Below are 22,405 nucleotides of genomic sequence, written 5' to 3' on the forward strand. Positions count from 1 at the left end.
TTTCTGCCACGAATCCTAGCCTCTGGAATACCGCCTGAGGTGAGATCTGTCCCCACCCTTTTGGCTTTCTGAAAGAGTCTGAAGACCTGACCCTGCCAATTGGCCGGAGGCCCTGATAGGAGCATTTCACTTGTAAGGGGGGGGGGGTATTGGACTAAGATAAGACCTCACTTCTTTCCTGTGTGCATCTGACTTCTTTTCTTGCCATCTTTATTTTTAAATCAATTTTAGTGTTATTATTTATTGTTTTAATGTTTTACGTTGTTGCTCTTATTGATTGTAAGCTGCCTTAAGTGGCCTTTGGGCGATATGGGCAGCATGTAAGTTTAATAAATAAATAAATAAGGGATATAATATAGCCTCCTGTATTATAGGGATATGGCCTCCTTTTTGGCTGCACTGGAGATGTCTAATGTTTGCATTTTGCTGTATTCCAGAATCTCCTGGTATTATGCTTACTGGCACTGGCTTGCCAGAATGGCGCTTAAAAGACATTGTATAGTACTGCAGTCTGTAACACAGGCTCAGTAAATATCATTGAAGTGATCAGGAAGAGTTGATGAAGGATATTTCCTTTCTGAAAACGTAATGTATATATACAAAACAACTGAGCTTAAGTAAAAGCCTTGGGTTTCTAAATTTTCCTCCCTCCTGCTTCAAAGATCCTAAAAGAGCAAATGTGCAAATATGGAGGTTCTCCTGGACTCAAGGCTCTTGCATGAAGAGCATGTGGAGGCCATAGTCAGGAGGGCTTTTGCACAGTTTCAGCTGACACCCCAGCTGAGGCCTTACCTGGAAGAGGTGCCACTGAAAACGATCACTCAGGGCCTCCTTTCTGGATTGCACTACTGTCATTTGCTTCATACGGCATTGCGCTTGAAATCAGAAATTTCAGCTGATCTAGAATGCCTACTCATAGTGTTGCCATGTCATACTCAAATATCACTGGTTTCTAGACTTCAAATCAATAGTAGTGGGCTTCTGAATGTAATTTAAGGTGCTGTACACTAAAAGTCTAGATAGTTTGAAGCTGATGTTTCCCAATAATTTTTACATGTCCTACCTAGATCTTTAGGGTTCTCGCCTACCAGATGGTCTAATGTCATGCATTCTTTGTAGCTGCTCCTCCTTTTTGGAGGAACTTGGCCTCTGAAGCCTCAATGGCCCCCATCCTCATGGTCTCCCAGAAGCAGGTAAACATGTGACTGTTCTAGAAGGGATTTGGAGATTGATATTTACTAATGCCATTTTGTTTTATTTTTATCATTTTTAGCTTTATATTTTTAGTCACCATTTTATTTTTTTCTAATTTGTGTTCTGTTTTTAATGCTTATGCTCTGGACACTTGTTAGGATCCAGCAGGTTTCAGGTGGTCAGATAAATTTCATAAAGAAATAAATAAGTTCTTTTGGCTTGTGGAGTGGACCTTTTAGAATAACAGGAATTCAGATTCACTGGAAAAACACTAGTAAGATCTGAGTCATTTTGGAAACATGTCTGATCTAACAAGAACCTGTATTTATAATCTAGGTTATATTTTTTCATTATCTTTATGGTGCATGACAATGGTAAACACTTTAGATACATCATATGACACAACTCCACATAAATGACTTGTCACAAATTAAGTACTATTACAGAAGAAAAATTACCTGCACTGAAAGAATGGAACATTCAACAAGACATTTTCTCTCTGCTTTTTATGCTTAAAATTGTATACTTTAAGAAATCATGGCATGCTACATAAAAGTTATTCAGATGCTTTGTTTGGAATAACTGAAGACTGGCTAAGTTCTTTTGCAGAGATAACATTTATAATGCACATGAAAAGAATTCACTGCAAGCAAGACAAAGACATCTTAAGCAGCTTCTCTATCTTGTATAGCACTTTTCTCTCTCTCTTTTTCCCAAGCATCATTTAGTTGCCCTTAAAATTGGAAGCATTTTACAATAATTAACACAGTACACCGATGATAGCCTCAATTCAAAGACTGTAACGAGTGGAAAATTTCAACGGAGGTTATTTTGAAATCTCCATCATTTTCTTCACACCTTGGCCTGGTTGAAGTCTGAATGCCTGTGTTTCAAACATTTCAAAGTAAACAGAGCCTTTTTTTTTTTTTAAAGCAAAGCGAAACAAAACAAAAAACCCAAAAACATTATTTTGCTTGATGCTTCAGTGGCTGGTCATCCAGTCAGAGGCTCAGAAATCCATATGGAAAAATACAGCTCAGTGCTACTATACTGGATCTTATGTTAGGAATGTTCACATGTGCATCTTGGGAGTCTTTTCTTCCTTGGTCAATTTCTTAAAATAGGGTTCTTCATCAGTGGCTGAAAAGAGGAGGACTGTACTGAAGTATGATTTTTCCATTACTGTGACTTTTTTTTTCAAAGGAAAGAAACATTTTTATAAATCCCATGCAAAGAAGAGCTATACCAGTGATGGCAAACCTTTTAGAGACCGAGTGCCCCAAAACTGGCCCCACCCCTGCCCCACCCCTGCCCCACCCCACTCCACTCCCTGCCCCGTCCCCACTCCACCCCACCCTGCCTGCCCGCAGGGCCACTCACCGCCTCCAGGGCCCGCCGCAGGTCGCCCAGGCAGCCCAGCAGCACCATGGCAGCCACGCACTCTGCCCGCTCCCACAGCATCAACTGTGCGTGTTGGGGCATGAGGGCAGAGTCTTGTCTACACTGCCTGGCTGCCATGTCCTTGGCTGAGTTGATCTGCGTGGGCCACGCTCGGGGGCGACTCTCCTCCAGGAGGTTGCTGGTGAGGAAGAGGTCGCGGGCGGAGGCAAGGCTGGGGCAACGGCACGTGTACCCACAGAGAGGGCTCCGAGTGCCGCCTCTGGCACCCGTGCCATAGGTTCGCCACCACTGAACTATACAATTAGGTTTACATTTAGAATTTCCCTATAGAATATTAGTCTTTTTTATCCAAGAATGATAATCCTTAATACGCAATTGGTCAGAAGGAAGTGTATGTGTCACCATACTAAATTATACAACTATATTTCATACAAACAATATAACAATACAATATGAAACAATTTGTATTGTTTAAAATAAATGTAATCTGGAAAGTTTGGTGGAGAAAAATCCAAACTTTGTCCATTGTAATATATAAAAAGAACAGTGCATTAAAGAGAGAATTATTAAATTAATCAGATTAAGGTCATTCTTTGACAATCTCCCTCAACACTCTTCAGATTAAAGGGCACTACTGACTTGAAGAAAAGAAAGATGTTAGCTATTTTCTCAATTAAAAGGAACCATTTGAAGTTTTATAGTTTTATATGGTAATAATGAAAATTGAATTAAGAAAATGAATACATGTTGCTTATTTCATTAAAATTCTTTCAGAGATTTATTTACTAAATAATACTGAGTAATAACAACAGCAGCAGTAATAACTATGGTCAACCAAAGTTGCAATCTTTTCACAGTTCAGTTGGCTATAAAGGAATTAAGCACAGTTTGTTTTATGCATTGAAATTAACTGCACTGAAAATACTTTTTCCCCCCAAGAAAGCATTGTGGAAGGAACAGTGCTAATGTAGGAAGGACATTAGAAAGTTGCAAATAGGGGAAGTTATTGGAGACTGTTAGAGAGAGTAAAGATAGAGTAGGATTGATAGGATAAATGAAGTTGTGGACCAGATATTGGTGGAAGGAGGATGGAGAGCAGAGTGCTTGTGACTGGAGAAGTGGTACTAGTGCCTATATCATAATAGATCCATAACAGATCCTTTCTTTTGCCATGAGCCACTGCTACTTTGTGAGAGTATGGATTTAATGGCCTGGTAACAGCAGAGAGATTGGTGGAGTTCAGGCTGTTATGCCTCCATGAATCAATGTAGACAATAGGAGCCAGTTTGGACTTCTTAGACTGAAGTTATTTACTGAGTCCAATGATTGCTATGGTAGGCTGTATCTATTCGAGCAATTGCTATATATGGTGGCCAGAGTTCTCAAAAGAATTAAACATCTGAAAAATGCCTGCACTATTTCTCTGTACGGGAAAAGGTAGCATATATTAAAGAACTGGTTCTGGTAATTTGATATGAAGTGCTTCAGCATCTTCTAGCTATTTAGAAGGCAGTGAAAAAATTAGGAGGACAAAAAAAAGTGTGGAAGCAGAAAAGAAAAAAAGATGCAGTAGACTTGTGACTGGGAGGTGGAAGGATAAGCCTCTGAGTAAAAGTAAAGGGTTTCTGGAGTTGGAATCTAGGAGACAATACTTACTAAATGGCTTCTGAGCATTTTCAAGAGCTAAGGTTTTGGTATGTAGGAAGTGGGCAGCTGAGTGCAATTAGAGTTGGATTGGAGATGGAAGTTATTGATAGTTGACCAGTAGTTTTGATGAATGACTCTTGTTTTTTGTCAAGTATACTCCCTGAATGGGTCCGGATAATTTGGAAGAGATGATCTGTAATATCGGAAGATAAGTTACATAGAAATAGAAGTGGAAATGGAAGTGGAAAGGATAGTAAGGGATGGCCATCATTGGCACATGGAGTATTGGAGTAAAAGAGAATGAAGGAGAAGTGATAGAAATTAAGGTACTGATGAGTAGAGAGGAACATGATGGGGTAAAAGGAAAAAGGAGTGAGCAACTGAGATCCATCCTTACTTCTGTTGCCTCTCCCATAGCTCAGACTAGGAGACAGCTTATCAAGAAGCTTAGGTTCCAGCTGCTGCTGCTGTTTGATACTGATAATACATCTCTTCTCATAATTGGTATTAGTGTGGATGAGAGTGAATACCAGGTTTGTATTACTGAGAACTAATAGGGGATGCTGATGATTAGAGGTATTATTCTTCAGATAACTGGATATGGCATCTTGTTTTTGAAATTGAGCTCTTAGGACAAGCTGGGAATTGTTGTTATACTGCTTCCCTATTTCATAGTGGCATCCCTGTCCAAGCTGTTGGACCTCATCTCAGCTTCCTGATAGAGTTCTCAGAGTTAAGCTTTAGGAAACTTTAATTGCAACCTCTAATTAGCATTTTTTTGGGACCAGGAGCAGACACGGCTCATGAATTTATAGCCTCTATGGAAATTATAAGTTCATTCAAGTTTAGAGGACCCAACACATGCAGGATGCCATAAGTTAAATATGGTTTTTTTTGTTTTGTTTTTTTAAATTACTGGAGCAGTTGCAATGTTATTTGAAGGTGGGGGAATTAACTATCCTTGTTAGGATCAGCTGACTTTCTAGTTGCCATGGACATGACTGATGTTTCACCTTCCTCCTATTTGATTAGCCTTTTGAGGAGGTGATAAAAACCTGGGTTTGGACAGTGGTGAATGCATTTTGGAAGACAGGGCAGATGGTGATGTGTCCCTCCTCAATAAGTCATCGCTCAACTTGTTAAGGCTCTTAATCTAGGATTCTGTTTGAAGAGCAAGTGGGCAGTTATGGCTAAGAGGAATTTTGCACAATTTCATCTTGTGTGCTAGTTATGATCTTTCCTAGATCGGGAGGTATGTTCATCATCACTTATGCCTTTATCACCTTCTCTTTGTTTATTGCAATGAACTTTGAAGTGCACCTGGGAATTTCAGCTGGCCCAGAATACAGTTTTGGATTATCCAGGTGTCAGGTGGTTTGCCCATGTCTGTTTTGAAAGCAGTACTAGTTACTAGTTTATTTCGCAGGGTAATTCAAGATGCTGGTAGTCAACCTTAAAGCTGTTCATGGTTTAGCATATGGATATCTCTGGGACTACCTTCTTCCAATAGTCTCTGCCCATCCCTTGAGTTTTGAAAGAAAAAGGTCTCCTTGGGGATTGATCTTTAAGAAATGTTATCTTCAGGGATCCTAAGGTTGGGTGTTTTCAATCATTTCCATTCCCTTTCTATTAAACAGCATTCTCCCTCATATAGATGGGCCCTGAATAACAATTTGTAAATGTTGAAAATCTGGTAGTCCAGGAACTTTTTAGGTTGTATTTATCTTTCCTAAACAGTAAACACATGTATAGATTACAACTGTTCATTGCCATCTGGGTAATTTATACTATGCTATTGTTGTGTTCTTAATTTTTAATCTTATTAATATTTCAAGACGTGAAGTCTACTCAGTGTAAGACATTATTGGAAAGACATGTCAACCTATAAAATAAATGAACAAAATAAAGAAAGGCTAAAATGTGGCTAAGTTGTAGTTGTTGAATTTTGTTTAGTAATCTATTTACAATAGAAAATGGTAGAAATTGTGAGAAAATATGTTTTTCAATGTTATACCCACTTTAAAAACTCTAAAATGACATAACTAACCAAATATTTGTTTGGTTATTTGTTACAAGGTATTTATTACAGAAATCAGGAAGTGTGCATTTTGTGAATTCCCATTTTATTTTACAAGGCATAGAGGTTTCCCTTAAAAATGACAATGTCAACAATAAAAACAACATCATGGCAAAAATGAATGAGGGTACAGTTATATAAAATAAAGTTTTCTCTCTTTTTTTCAAAACTTTCAATTCTTGTTTATAGTATATTGCATTTTACAGAGATTAACTGAAAGACTGAATATGATGTTTTAAAAAGCAATGTCCAAAGCAGTCTAATTATGTGAAAATGTTCTATATTCATTTGAAATAGTTAGAATCCTAAAGATTACTTCCTGAATTCAACCAAAGCAAGCATTTAGTAGATAATGAGGTAAATATTTGGCTTCCCTCAAAGAGTAGAAAAAATAAACTTACCATAATTGTAGTTACAATTACTGTTCTGTTCTCAAGGGCAGCTGTGTCATTGCCCATTGTAGGCTCATGTTGAATCAAGACTAATTTATCCATGTCATTCCAGTATCCAATCTGTAATAAACAAATACAGAAGCTAACTTTCTACTCACTGTTGATGAGGTCAACCATGATAGTTTGTTCAAATGTAGTTTAAATATTGGAACTGACACAATCCACTCTGCCACCACTATACTGTGGTCATTAGTTGGCAAATACTTTATCTCCTGGTTGTCTTTTGGCCCAGCTATATTTTGATGAGTTATTCTTTTGCAAGGTATAAAGAAGCAGATTTTACATAAGCTCAAATTCTATCCTATTAAAACATCTTTTTATCTAGACAACTTTCAAGAGTAATTTTAAATTGGTCTCTGCTATGATTCCATGACTTGAATCTATGATTCCATGTACATATTACATCATACAAAATCATGCAAAATCATAGTGATAGCAAATAAAAGTTTATTTCAGATTCCCATTTATATCTGATATATCTATCTATCTATCTATCTATCTATCTATCTATCTATCTATCTATCTATCTATCTATCTATCTATCCAGGTATAAATTAACTGATATAAAACTTTTATTTGCTGTCACTGTGGGAACTAAGCTGTATAATATGCTGTTTAATTCATACGGAGTGTCACTGTCTGCATTGTTTTGCTTATGGTTTCAGGGGATAAACATAATTGACTTCTGATACAGTATCATTTTACACGATGGCTCCAATATTTACCTGGGTTTTTCTCATTTGTTTCCTGTCTCTAATGATCCATTGCTGGTGCCTCTCCTCTCTTCATTGACAAACAAACACAAGAGTTTTTCTCTTTTTCTTGTGCACTTTTATTTCCTTGAATATCTACAAAATGTTATTAATCTGAGAGCTTCATTCCCTCTGAAGTGCTCAGAGATGTAAACCTTTCCTCACAATAGGAAATAAATAAATAATGATAAGGCCATTCTAAATTGTTTATTTAACAGGTGATTATTTCTCCAGTAACCATGAAAAGAACTAGAATTCGGACTTCTTGCTTATCTTAACTTGTGTTTCTATTCTGTTTTTTATGGCACTATTTTTGATAGGTTGGTCTGTAAAAGGAAAAGTCCCTTTTACATTACATTTTACCAATGAAGGAGAATAATTGAAGCTCAGGGTTGAAATGAAGGGTCCTTGGTGCTCTCTGAGCTTGCTTGTTTTCTTGCAAACGTGACTAGCACTGATGATGTTACCTAGTTAGAGTAATGAAACATTTGCAAGAAAACAAGCAAACTCAGAGAGCACCAAGGACCCTTCACAATACATTTTAAATCTCAAGCCATAGCTTCACTCCTCCCTGGATAATTATCAGTTAAAACAGAGAGGTGGGAGAACCCAGCCAGCTGTAAATACAACTTTAACTGTAAATAGCCTTGCTAACTTGCCACATAATGTGATTGGGGAAAAAAAGCAGATACTACTTGTTCTCAAGAGATGTTTGGCACAATGTCTTTCATTAAATTCAAGGACTCATTAGGGAAAGGTGTACATGAGAGTATTAACAAAACCCAAGCCAGAAATATAATAACAGCCCTGTGAAAAGTTTTTTAAAAAAACGAGATGGATTCAGCTCAATCCATGCAATTTTAGTATAGATTTGCTTTGTAATATTTAATGTACTGGGATTCTAGTTATTATATCATCTTCATTTAAAAAATGTTGTCTATTTTTTAATTATAAAACTGAATGTATATATTTCAGTTTAAGGAACTGGCTGTAATTGATAATATTTTCTTTTGATTTTCACATAGGTGAAAAAATGTGCTCTCTTCTATGCAATGTTCTAAAAGGGGGAATAAAACAAACAGACATCACTTGGTGTTTGAAAAATAGGATGATGTAAACTGGGCAGACAGATTAGGAATTTAATTGCAGGAATGAAAACATGAACCACTGTGAATGTTTTTTTTTAAAGATATTAAAAAGTTTGGTGATAAAAATGTGTGCGTTTTCTCCTGCCCTTAAAAGTTCTGATGCATGAGAAGAAAAGGAATGTCCTAAATTGAAATTGCTGAAGGAACGATAAATCATAGTACATAAACCATAGGAAGCAAGGATATTTCTTGGCACTAAAATTAAAAGCCTATAACTTTTTTTTTTCTGATGACCTATCCTTGTACAGAACATTGATGTCAGAAATGAAGTATCGGGCTTTGGAGGACACCGATTCTAGATGGTTGATGTTTGACTTCAACTTTTACATCAGGCAACCATCAACAAAGTATATAACCAAATGAAAAGGGATTACTATATGTTAAGTCACAAGTATAGAACATATTTGAAAAATAAGAGGAAACTCAGTTTCTTGTGTTTCAGCAAACTGCAAATTGGTCCAGTGATTGAGTCTCTAGCTAGAAGTTCTGAATTCTAGTCCTGTCTTAGGCATGAAAGCAGCTGGGGCCCAAACATTCTCTGTCCATCCAACCCACCTCACAGGGTTGTTGTGTGGAAAATAGGAGGAGGAAGATGTGTTGGATATGTTCACTGCCTTGAACTTTTTGTAATAATAATAAAGGTGAGATACAAATAAACAAAGTAATCTCCATGAGCACATTACATCTGTCACCTCTTATTGGACTCTAATTACAAATGAAACGAAAGAGCAAATACTCTTAATATTCTAGATCTTTTATTCTGAAACTTCTTATTCAAAAATAAACAAATAAATAAAGGAAATAAGTTCATTGAAACATTTGAATTGTCCAAAAGTGTTTATGTAATGAACTATTTTACTTCCAGGTTCCTTTATTTTTCTTTGTATTTCTAACTTACACCTTGTGATTTTTTTTACCATTATTATGAAAACAAAAAGCCCAGCAAACAAAGAAGTTTGCTCTTATGACAGAAAAAGATGCTGTGCCTTGTCATATGAAATATTGCATGCTTATATTCTAATAACAGAGTATTATTAAAAAATGGGGGGTACTGAAAACATAATTTGATTTATTAGGTAAACTGAGTTTTAGTAACAATTTCTTTAGACATCAGACACATAGGGATGAACTAAACTAATAATACACAATTAGAACATACCTTTCGAGGACCAGTGCTCTTCAGTTCAAATACATCCATCGAATAGTTGACTCTGCGACCATAGTGGTCAAATTGAACATTTCCAGTCAGTCCCTGTATTCGAACCTTCAAATTGGAAATCAAATTAAAATATGGATTAGTGATAAAGTGCTTATTCATTAGAAGATGTTGTATAGAAGTAAATCTTGTCCACAGGATTGTTGATTAAGGGACATGTTAATTGTTTACCCAAATTCATTTTTCTACCCCTAGATTCTCTCCAAAGTTTTAATAAAATGACAGAAGAGCTTAGCAATCTCTGTGTACTTTTGGTATTTAACACTTTTTCTTCAAAAATCTTTATAAGGACATATCCATCCCACCCCATCCCATTCTGGAGTCTGAGTTTAGACTGAATCCAAAGCAGCAGATGTAAATGCCAGGTCCATATCAGGTTTTCTGTCCTGGAAATGTTTAAATGAAGGATAGTCAGTGCATAGTCCATGGATTATATATAGCCAATTTTTAAAATCACCTTTATAGTGTCTCAGGATGAAAATTCAATAGCAAATTTCTGTACGTAAATAAAGACTAGCAATTTCTGTACGTAAATAAAGACTAGCAATTTCTGTACGTAAATAAAGACCAATGTGAAAAGTGACAAATGCCCAAATATCTCATTGTTTTGCAGCACTCAGTTGTCTACAACAGGGGTCCCCAAACCCCAGTCTGTGGACCAGTACCGGGCTGCGGCATGCCAGCAACTGGTCCGCACAAACAAGCAAAGCCTCATCCGCGGGATGCAGGCAGCAGACAAAACCACGCCCCCTCCGGTCCATGGAAAAACCTCTCTCCACGTAACCGGTCCCTGGTGCCCAAAAGATTGAGGACCTCTGGTCTACAATATTTGACAATACAGTATTTGATTGCTACATTATACTGGTTAATGATGTAAAATAGGAGGGAGAAAAGAACAATACAAAAAATTTCTCCCCAGAAAATGAATTTTTTATAGTCTCTTCAGGTTTTTTTTTCCTTTTCCTTGACCTAACCAATTCTCTGTGAAAAGAAAGCCTAAAAAACCCTCAGTCTGGATTTGGAAATGTTTTAACTCTCTATATTTATCAGAATATGGAGATCTTTGTCAGTTGAAAAATTCTTCTGTTTTATTTAATTCTTAAATGGTATACTAAAGCAGAAAAAAATAGAGATTATTTAGAATTGTGAATTATCACAAAAGTTAAATAAATCTTCAGGGTGGCAGAAATGTATTTGACATGCAGCACTGAAAAACATAAAATAATTATTCGATAAAAATATAAACCTTTTAATTTATTTTATCATTGTGATGTGAAATAAGCTCATGTACATTTTCTGCATTCATCTCTCTCAGCAATAATTTTTTTTATTCATAACTTTGAAAAAAACCCTGGCTTCCATTCAACATGGAATGGATTAATATTGCCCACTCCAACAAAATGTTATCCTATCTTTTTATTTAGATTTATATTCCCCACTTCCTTGAGAAGTTCAAGGAGATATACAAATCAGTCTCATTCAGATTTTCTCTCATGAGAACTCCTCAAATAGGGTTGGGCTGAAAAAGCATAGCTGGAACAATCATACAGTGGATTACTATAGCTTAGAATGAATCTTCCAGAGCTAACATTATTTACACTCCAGGAAATTTCATCTGAATGACAAATGCAAAATGAATGGGGGGGGGGGGGAGCTGCAAGAATTGACCCTTTTGTCAAAATGAAAAAAGCAGCATTGATTCATTCACAAAAGGATTGGAGTTTGTGCTGCATTGTTGTTTTATCCATTGGTGCTGCCAGCCCCCCCCCCCCATTTCATTCTGTTTGTATCAGTGGTGAAAATGTATTTATTTATTTATTAAATTTGTTTGCTACCTACCTCTGTTCAGGTTGCTTATCTCCCAGTTTTAAAAACACAGGAGATGAAAAAAACAACAACATGGCCCAACATGGGCTAATTGCCTTCCATAACAGGTCATGAATAGCTTTTGTTGCCAAATTTCCTTAGGTAGTTGCATATTTCAGAACACACACACACACACACATATTTATACAAGGTGAAGGAGAGCACCATTAATCTGAATTTCTTAAAAGCTATTAATGAACAGCTTTGGTGTGTGACTGACCTAGAGACAAACAATTGTACTTGAATCCCAAATGTCTTTCAGCTGCTTATTTTCCATTTTCAATTGTGAATGTTCATTAACTCATTGGTCTAAGGGCAAATGACATAACAATTGAAAAACAAACTAAGTATATTATAGCATACATAAATACAGGTAGTCCTCAACTTATGACCACAACTGAGCCCAAAATTTCTGTTGCTAAGCGAGACATTTGCTAAGTGAATTTTGCCCTATTTTATGACCTTGCCACAGCTGTTAAATGAATAACAATGCAGTTGTTAATTTAGTAATATGGTTGTTAAGTGATTCTGGCTTCCCCATTGACTTTGCTTGTCAGAAGGTCACAAAAGGCGATTACATGATCCTGCAATTGTCATAAATATGAGTCAGTTGCCAAACAACACGTGACCAGGGGGGTGCTGCGACAGTTGTGTGTAAAATGGTCATAATTCACTTATTTCAGTGCCGTTGTAACTTCGAAAGTTCAGAAAATGAACAATTGTAAGTTTATTTATTTATTTATTTATTTATTGTTCGAATTTATATCCCGCCCTTCTCCTTGCGGACTCAGGGCGGCTGACAATCAATTAAAAACACCAATAACAACACAAAATTTAAAATTAATTAAAATGAAATATTTAACTTGTCTAATTTAAAATATAATTAAAAACTCCTCTAAAAACCCCTCTTAAAAATTACCCTAGNATTGACCCTTTTGTCAAAATGAAAAAAGCAGCATTGATTCATTCACAAAAGGATTGGAGTTTGTGCTGCATTGTTGTTTTATCCATTGGTGCTGCCAGGCCCCCCCCCCCCCCCATTTCATTCTGTTTGTATCAGTGGTGAAAATGTATTTATTTATTTATTAAATTTGTTTGCTACCTACCTCTGTTCAGGTTGCTTATCTCCTAGTTTTAAAAACACAGGAGATGAAAAAAACAACAACATGGCCCAACATGGCCTAATTGCCTTCCATAACAGGTCATGAATAGCTTTTGTTGCCAAATTTCCTTAGGTAGTTGCATATTTCAGAACACACACACACACATATTTATACAAGGTGAAGGAGAGCACCATTAATCTGAATTTCTTAAAAGCTATTAATGAACAGCTTTGGTGTGTGACTGACCTAGAGACAAACAATTGTACTTGAACCCCAAATGTCTTTCAGCTGCTTATTTTCCATTTTCAATTGTGAATGTTCATTAACTCATTGGTCTAAGGGCAAATGACATAACAATTGAAAACAAACTAAGTATATTATAGCATACATAAATACAGGTAGTCCTCAACTTATGACCACAACTGAGCCCAAAATTTCTGTTGCTAAGCAAGACATTTGCTAAGTGAATTTTGCCCTGTTTTATGACCTTGCCACAGCTGTTAAGTGAATAACAATGCAGTTGTTAATTTAGTAATATGGTTGTTAAGTGATTCTGGCTTCCCCATTGACTTTGCTTGTCAGAAGGTTACAAAAGGCGATTACATGATCCTGCAATTGTCATAAATATGAGTCAGTTGCCAAACAACACGTGACCAGGGGGGTGCTGCAACAGTTGTGTGTAAAATGGTCATAATTCACTTATTTCAGTGCCGTTGTAACTTCGAAAGTTCAGTAAATGAACAATTGTAAGTTGAGGGCTACCTGTATAAAAGAAATATGTCCATGTAATGCCACTGCTCCAAGAGCAGGACTAGCTCCCATCAGCTTCTGGGTAAAATTTAAGGTGTTGGTGGACACTTTTAAAGCCCTACATGACACGGGACCCAATTACTTGCAACATTGCCTATCCCCAATAGTTTCTGCCCATTGTACTAAATCTGGCAGGGTATTATTCTCCGTGTCCCCTTAGTGAAACAGTGTTGCCTGGGGGGGGGGGAGAGGAGAGAACCTCAGAAGCATGTTTTCTCTGTCCTATCACCTGCCTTATGGAACAGCCTCTTCCCTCGTTGTCTCAACCAAATGATGAAGACCTGGCTTTTCCCACAGGCTCTGGGATCAGGATGTTGATGGAGCTGCACCAGGTCTTTGGTGGATGAATGTAAATTTTATCAGGGTTTCAATGTGGATTATTGTTTTAAATGGTCTTTTTATATTGCAATCTTATTGGGGTTTAATTTTGTTCTCAACCCAGACTTCCTTCTAATATATAGACAGTTAAATAAATTTATTTCATTCATTAATTAAATATAACACAGTAATACAATAACTGTTTGGCAGTTTAAATGTTTGTGATAATTTCCAACATAGCAGCTGCCACAACAACCAAGCAGATGTAAATCTTACAAGAACCACACCTGTTTTAGTGTTCTCTCCATGTCAATTCCTTGGCTCCATGGTGCAGCTGGATTTGCAAGACAATCCCCAGCATTTCCTCTTCGAGAAATATCTATTTTCTGCTTTCGAAGATTTCGGAAAGTCTCAGCCATCACAAGTACTCCATCATAAGTCAGAGCAGAGGTATACTAATCAGATGGAAAAATTGTAAATCAATTATACTTAGCATTACAATTATGTTCAAAAATAAATCTATTAAACCTTTGATTTCTCAATTGACAAGCATCAGTTCAGCAAGCTGAGAAAGATTTCTTAGTAAACAAGGATGATAAGATCACCGCATTCTTAGGACATTAATATGAAGTTTAATTCTGAAGTTATGTTGTTTAAAAGGCTACAAAAAGTTACTTTAGAAATTTCAAAAGGACTAGAATAAAATGGAAAGTTGGACTTCCCATAAAATGTACTTTTGGTCAGATAAGATTGGATCTAAGAAGAAAGAGTCAATCCTTTCAAGAAGGCAAAGCCAATAATATGACTTTATGACCTGTCCGTGAAAGTTGCAATAGTTGATTTTGAACATACCAAAACTGATAGAAGTTGCATAACAACCAACTATGAATGGATAAAGTAAAAAAATCAGAATAATTATAAAGAAATAAGATATTTGGGAATTCTTGATTAAATAGCCCATAGGGAACAACACATACAATAGCAAAACTCTTTTAAACTCAGTTCACTAATGAATATTAAATACGTTTCACCATAACTGGAAAGAGTTGTTTCACTCAATCTCAAAAAGGACAACAGAGGGAATATCTGTATTCAGGGTTGAACTGTGGAGTCCTTGGTGCTCTCTAAGCTAAGCCCTAAGCTCAGTTATTTGCTTGCAGACATTTCACTACCCACCTATGCAACATCATAATTTGTTTCTTATTATGATTCAACCTCCAAGTGAAGAATGATAACATTCTGGATAAGGAATGGAATGTATCAGTCCCTGTAACAAGCCTTAGAATGATTATCAAAGACATCCTTGACTAAACTCCATCACATCTATAACCAGAAGAACTAAGACTAATATTACCACCAAAATTATATTTATCTCAGTGCTCTCAGCTTGGTCAACAGTGGGATAAAAGCCCCAGGCTGGGGAAAAAAAAATATGAAGATTAAGTAGAAGGGGTAGGGGAACCTGATTAACACATAAAAGTCAACAGATCTTCACAATATTAGGCAGTTACTTATGTTTGTAGTATGGTTGAACTCAAGGTTATTTCAGATTTTAATGTAGAATAGAACCTTAGGGGGAGTTTCTGATCCTGGGTATTCTCTCTGGTCCAGTTTCTTCCACCGTTGCGTGAGTTTAGAAACCATAGGTGTATTGAAGTCCACTAACTGAAACCCTGTGATGTTGGCTCCTCCATGCATAAATCTCTCCAGGGAAATATCTTTGAATCCCTATGAAAATAAATTTCCATCATATTGTATTTTCATACAGCATGTCATTAAAACTTTTTCACTGGTATTTAGTCATTACAATAGTTAAGTTAAAAAGTTATATTTTATTATTCAACTATTTTAATCTGATCATCAGGTGTGTAAAATAAATATAATTGTTCCATTTTCTAATACAACATAATGCATTTATTTATATGTAGCATTACCCCCTCAGAGGCCACCAAAGCCTAGGTGCTCCCAGCCCCACTATCCTCCGTCATGCTCTGCAGCTGTGCTCTTAAGGTGTTAGTGTGGTGTCTTTTCTAGCAGAAGCTCACACGAAGTGAGAAGGTGGCAGACTTTCGTCGTCAAAGGGGGGGGGGACTTTCAGGAACAAAGATGATCAGCCCCTAGCCCTGATAGTCAATGCGTAACAGTGTTTAACAGCCCCAGGCAGTCATAGCAGAAATAGTTAATGATTTCACAGCGACTGTTTGGAAACAAGTGGGGTGGGGAAAAACCCGGCTCCAGGCAGCGATAGGAACACGAACGAAGGTAGTTAGTGTTCTGCAGTAACAGCTCACCCCGCAAGGGCAACTCCCCACAATGTCTATAACTTGCACAAGTAACAATAATCAAAGTTTGGATGGCCGGTAGTCTCCAAAGCAGTAACGACCAGCCTCTCCTTCTCTTCTGTCGTCGCTCGCAGTCTCAGGTCTCGTCAGTATCAAAACCCCTCCCCCCTTTCATTTATTGTTAAAATCTGAATTTAGCAACCCCAGCAACTTTCTCTCTCCTCACTCTCTCTCTTGCCTCTGCTCGGGATATCCCCCCCTGTGAAAGAAAGCAGTAAAATTCCACCTTCTCACATTCTCTCACTCTCTCCATCCCTCTCCTTCACAGAAAGGGATCAGCTAAAACCTCAAATCCCTCTTCGACTTCACCTGGTCTCTCTCCGACAACAGCCACAGCAACCACCCCCACCCCCTTTCTTTCCTCCTTTTTCTTTCCTTCTGCCCGATCCACACCCGCCGTGCCCCAAACTGGCAGTAGCTGTCCGAGCTTCCCTCTCCCCGGCCAGGCTCCTGCAAAGCCTTTCAGCCAGCCCCGCTACACATATATATTTTGTATAATTGTACACTGATATAATTCCAGAGCTGGCTCCACATTGACTCATATTTAACACAGACTATTGAAAATAACCAGTTTTATTGCTTCTATTTTCCCCTTAAAGGCATCCCTGAGGCCATGAGATCTTTCTTAGATCTCTCCTCTAGGGATGGAGAGAAAAGTTTGTATAGTATTCATATATTCTCGCATAGTCACTGCAAAAACCTTTGTGGCATTTTTTCTCAGGCTTGAAAATGGGACAAAATATGGTGTTCAGCCCTTGTCCCATACTTGTCACAAACTGCCTAGTGTGCATCAATTTCTTGCTGTAGGCTAGTATCCTGGTTTTAATGGGAGTGAAGCAAACTACCCGTAGGATGAAAACCAGATTGTTCTTTCTTGCTTAGTATGGACAGGGAGATTTGGGCTCTGTCAGATACTCAATAATTGGCTTTTTCCATTGCAAGCAGTCTCATTCCAGCCCAGCAATATTGCAATTGCCAATACAAACACAAACATATAAAAATTAAATTATTATACTAGAACTATCTAATTAAGTATAAATATTTGAAAATGAGTTCACAGTGGAAAAAATAATAATGTACACTATATCTTATACTAATAGCTGCAGAAAATAATTACTAAGCTTTTTTACAAACTTTTCTTTATTAATCTGATTTGCATAGATGTTAACATTGCATAAACAATGTCAACATTACTGCAATGTATCTTATTATTATTTTAGAAGCAGTATGATAAAGTGGAGAGAGAAATTTGCAATGATTTTAGCATCTATCAATAAATTGACAATACCTGTTTAATTCTTAGTATCACATTTAAAAATGTATCAAATATAAAATATTAACATTGTCAGTAATTGGATCATTTCAAAATGTATTATTGATATTCTCTTTACTGATCACATCATTCATTTTTATTTTACAATCATACATTATGTTGATATAGGGAGTAACTCATTCATATATAAAACAAGCTTTGAAAATATAAAAGTGAAAAAAAATCAGAGAACAGCTTTTTTCATTAATCATTATGCAGATATGTTCTTGGGAAACTGTAGAATAGTATGTTTTCTAGTTATTTATTTCTATTTATTTATTTTCTATTTATTTATTTAATGTATCACCTTTATTTAATACTTATTTATTTAAGTCAACTTGAGAGTAAGTTCAATAATTTACTTTTTATTGCTTTCATTTAACTTCTACATTTTTGAAATTTAGTTTCTTAAAATGAAATACAGTATATAAATTACATATTTAACAGTAGCAAATAATTGTAAAATATTCATTTTTGCTTTTTGCAGGAAAAATTGGCATTTCTGTAAAGAAATAGATAGCTTTTGTTTTTCTTTTCTCTTACCTGCTATATTTTGTTATGGTAGATCAGGACAGTTTATTGTTATCATTAAAATTAATGGGATTGCACTTGTGTAACATTTATACATATACATTCAAGATGGTATATAATTTACATAAAACCTAGTAGATGTTATATCAACACACACATACACATTCATTCATTCATTCATTCAGAGTACTCATTGTCAATCGCTGGGGAAATCAGGAGATTCAGGCAGTTCGAATGGGTATAAAGATTTATTGCAAGCTTAAGCTCTCTACAAGAATCTGAGCTACTAGGGGTCAAGGGAAATGAGTGGGAATTAAGAAGGCATGGAAGGTGATCTGGGCTTAGATCTCTTGTAGATGCTTAGGGACTCATGACTGAAGATGCGTCCCTCGTGCTCAACCTGGTCATCTCCTACACTCAAAATCAGCAGGAGGGTTGATGGACCATTATAATGCAAATCCTGTTCCTTTTGAACATGGACTATGCAGGTACAAAGGGAGGAGGGTGTGGAAATTGCATTGCAACACTCTTTGCTATCTTGCGTATCTCCACCATCATCACTAGATGAAAGGAATGCTCTGCATGGCCTTTCCTTGAGATATGGTCACAAGGACTAGTGATAAAGAGACAAGTTTCAGGGAGGAAAGCTAAACAGAACCAAATCAAAACATGGTTTTAATGTATTAGCGCTACATCAGATGAAGGCAGGAATTTCAGCTCAAAGTTAACTATGAGATTTCAATTTTGATCACTGAATCAACACCATATTTTCCTTTTCTGTGGTTAATTATCATTTAACTAGCTTGGTATGAAATTAACTATATAAAGGGATTCTTACCAGATTTGCAAGAATGTAATGATAGCCTTTAACATGTTTTCCAACACTCACAATCTGTAGAAAGATGGGGTAGAAAAGAGAAAGCAATGAACGGTATCCTATTCAAAGGAATAGTTATTACTTATAATATGTTGACGTTATTGTACACCTTCATCAAAGATAGCTTAAACATTTGAATGCTTAAATAATGGATATGAAAATATGAGAATACACACTTGGCTTTTTAAACTACCTTTCTGTGTGTGTGTGTGTGTGTGTGTGTGTGTGTGTGTGTGTGAGAGAGAGAGAGAGAGAGAGAGAGAGAGAGAGAGAGAGAGAGAGATTGGGAAAATGCTGTTGACATATCCCCTAACTTCAACAAAGCATTCAACAAAGTGCCTCATTAATAAAATTATAAGTTGCAGGGTAGATGATAAAAAGATGGATTTATTTGGCTAAATGATCTCTCCCAGTCTTGAGCACTGAAGACTGGTTTCACATCTGCTTAGAAAGCAATATCAAATGAGATGGAATGAGGCTTAGTCCCAGGCCTTGAGTTGATCAACATTCTTATAGATCAGTGGTTCTCAACCTTTTTAATGCCGCGACCCCAACCGGTTGTAAGTCGAGGACTAAACCGGTCGTAAGTCGAGGACTAAACCGGTCGTAAGTCGAGGACTACCCAACCGGTCATAAGTCGAGGACTTTCCCTGCTCGGGAGCACCGCGCATGCGTGGTTCTGCCCCCTGCGCTGGCCGAGGCGTAGCTGGCAAGTGGCAGAGACGGAGCAGGCCGACCACCAGCTGGCCCAGTCCAAGGGAGGTAAGGCACCTGCCGAAAAAGGGGGAAAAAAATGGTGGACAAAAAAAATGGCGGACAAAAAAAATGGCGGACAGCCTTGCTTGGCGACCCCCATGAAATGGTCGATCGACCCCAAATGGGGTCCCGACCCACAGGTTGAGAACCACTGTTATAGATAATGGGATTGAGGAGTGGCTAACACTTTAGAACAGAGGTCCCCAACCTTTTGGGCACCAGAGACCGATTATGTGGAGAGAGGTTTTTCTCAGAGGGGGTGTGGTTTTGTGTGCTGCCTGCATCCAGCAGATGGGGCTTTGCTTGTTTGTGCAGCCCAGTTGCTGGCATCATAAATCCACAGACTGGGGTTTGGGGATCCCTGCTTTAGAAGACAAAGGAAAGATTCAATCTGAGAAATGGAGCAATGGGTCAAAATGAAAAGGATAGAGTGTAACATCAAGGAATGCATTTCTCCTGTATAAAGGATGTGGAGACCTGATAGTGGGATATAGACAAAGGATCTGAATATCTAGTACATCACAAGCTGAACAGGAGCAACAATGAAATAGTTTAAAAGTCAAATGCTATTTTCAGTTCCATTAAGGGACATATATAATCCATATCAGGGGAATAGCAACAGCACTTAGAATTATATACCACTTCACACTGCTTTACAACCCTCTCTAAACAGAATCAGCATATTGCCCCCAACAATCTGGGTCTTCATTTTACTGACCTCAGAAGGATGGCAGGCTGAGTCAACCTTAAGCCAGTGAGAATCGAACTGCCAAACTGCAGGCAGTCAGCAGTCAGCAGAAGTAGCCTGCAGTACTGCATTCTAACCACTGCGCCACCACCGCTCTTTAGGAAGCAATTGTTCTATTTAACTCTGCATTAATCAGGCCTCACTTAGAATATTGCATCCATTTCTATACATTATTGTCCTAGAGCAAAGTCAGAGGAGAGCTACCAAGATGGTGAGTGGACTGGAAATCAAGTCTTGTAAGGAAGGGTCAGAGGAATTGGGTAAATTTAGCTTGCCAAATGGAAGGTTGAAGAAAGATAAAACAATAATCTCCAATCATCTAAAGGCTTGTCAGACAGAGAAGTGCTTCTATACTGTAGTGCAGTAATTCTCAACCTTTTTAATGCCACGACCCCAACCGGTCGTAAGTCGAGGACTAAACCGGTCGTACGTCGAGGACTAAACCGGTCGTAAGTCGAGGACTAAACTGGTCATAAGTCGAGGACTACCCAACTGGTCATAAGTCGAGGACTTTCCCTGCCCGGGAGCGCCGCGCATGCGTGGTTCCGCCCCCTGCGCTGGCCGGGGCGTAGCTGGCAAGCGGCAGAGATGGAGCAGGCCGACCACCAGCTGGCCCAGCTCAAGGGAGGTAAGGCACCCTCCGGAAAAGGGAAAAAAATGGCGGACAGCCTTGCTTGGCAACCCCCGTGAAATGGTCGATCGACCCCAAATGGGGTCGCGACCCATAGGTTGAGAACCGCTGCTGTAGTGGAAGGACAGGGAGAAGAACCAATGGACCGAAGGGCAGAGAAGTAAAATCAGTTTATATATTTTCAAGAATAATATCAGAATATTTCTTACACAGAAGTCTTATGAATTGGTATATTCCCATTCACTGGAAATCTTCAAACAGAGGCTGAATAATCTCTTGTCAAAAGGTTTTAACGTATCTTGCACTAAGCAGATAACTGAAGTACATTATGACCTTTGGATCACTTTGAGTTCTGTGATTCTGTAATTTGGTGAATTAAAAAATCCCCACAAAGGCTTCCAAATAGGGGGCTGATAAACTGCAGACAACCACTAGATAGTAAAAACAAATTAGAGTTCTCTTTATCTCTGTGCTGCCATGTGGCAGCTGTACAACTCTTTGCAACTCAAGACTTGGTAGTCATATTCCCCACGCTCTTTGAGAAGAAACAGAATTTACAGTGTAAATCTTGCAATGGAAAGGAAATTGAATTGAATGACTTGGCTTTTCCTTTCTAATAAATTCCATCATTTAATTTTTAAAGGCTTCTTTTTTAAATATATTGGTTGTAGACTGCCCTGAGGGTGTATGTTTTTATAACGATGTATGCAGCTTTTAAATACAGAAGCAAATCAAGATGAATATCTCTTTATCCCGCCCTTCTCCTTACGCCCTGAGTCTGTAAGGAGAAGGGCGGGATATAAATTAAATAAATAAATAAATAAATAAATAAATAAATAAGTGTTCATATCTTGCTCAAAATAGTGCATTCCCTTGGTAGCATGAAACATTTTTCTCATTTAACTTTGCCTCTTTGCCCATGTTTAAGATAAACTTTTTCTGAAAGCTACAGCTCCTCATAATAAATAATGATTATGATATGGAGGAGTCTGTGATAGAATTCTGTAACAATCCAGAGAGGAGAAGGAAAAACAGCATAGGTTTCTCCATCTTCTGCAGTGATGCTTACATAATATGATAATGAAATGTTAGCAGCCCCAAAACGTAGCTCAGAAAAATCTAGCAACATAATTCCGGACACTGTTAAATGTAAAGTAGTGCGGAAGGGTCTAACAAATTAAAAAAAATATGGGACTGAAGTGCCAATATTGCAGCAAAAAAGAC

General features: G+C 37.5%; 1 protein-coding gene across 1 annotated transcript in view; it reads right to left on the reverse strand.

Annotated features, from left to right (window-relative positions):
• The window catches only part of GRIA4 (glutamate ionotropic receptor AMPA type subunit 4), a gene marked incomplete at its 5' end in the record, with an annotated part of 70,656 nt that extends 51,595 nt beyond the window's left edge, over positions 1 to 19,061 (reverse strand). The window contains 5 exons of the mRNA XM_029285582.1: positions 6,721 to 6,831; positions 9,831 to 9,935; positions 14,272 to 14,439; positions 15,554 to 15,712; positions 19,008 to 19,061. Of these exons, the coding sequence (XP_029141415.1) occupies positions 6,721 to 6,831; positions 9,831 to 9,935; positions 14,272 to 14,439; positions 15,554 to 15,712; positions 19,008 to 19,061 (597 nt within the window). The remainder of the gene's footprint in view (positions 1 to 6,720; positions 6,832 to 9,830; positions 9,936 to 14,271; positions 14,440 to 15,553; positions 15,713 to 19,007) is intronic.
• Positions 19,062 to 22,405: the final 3,344 nt, after the last annotated feature.

Source organism: Protobothrops mucrosquamatus, unplaced genomic scaffold, assembly GCF_001527695.2.
Source record: "Protobothrops mucrosquamatus isolate PMUCROS unplaced genomic scaffold, P.Mucros_1.0 scaffold1885, whole genome shotgun sequence".
NCBI lineage: Eukaryota > Metazoa > Chordata > Lepidosauria > Squamata > Viperidae > Protobothrops > Protobothrops mucrosquamatus.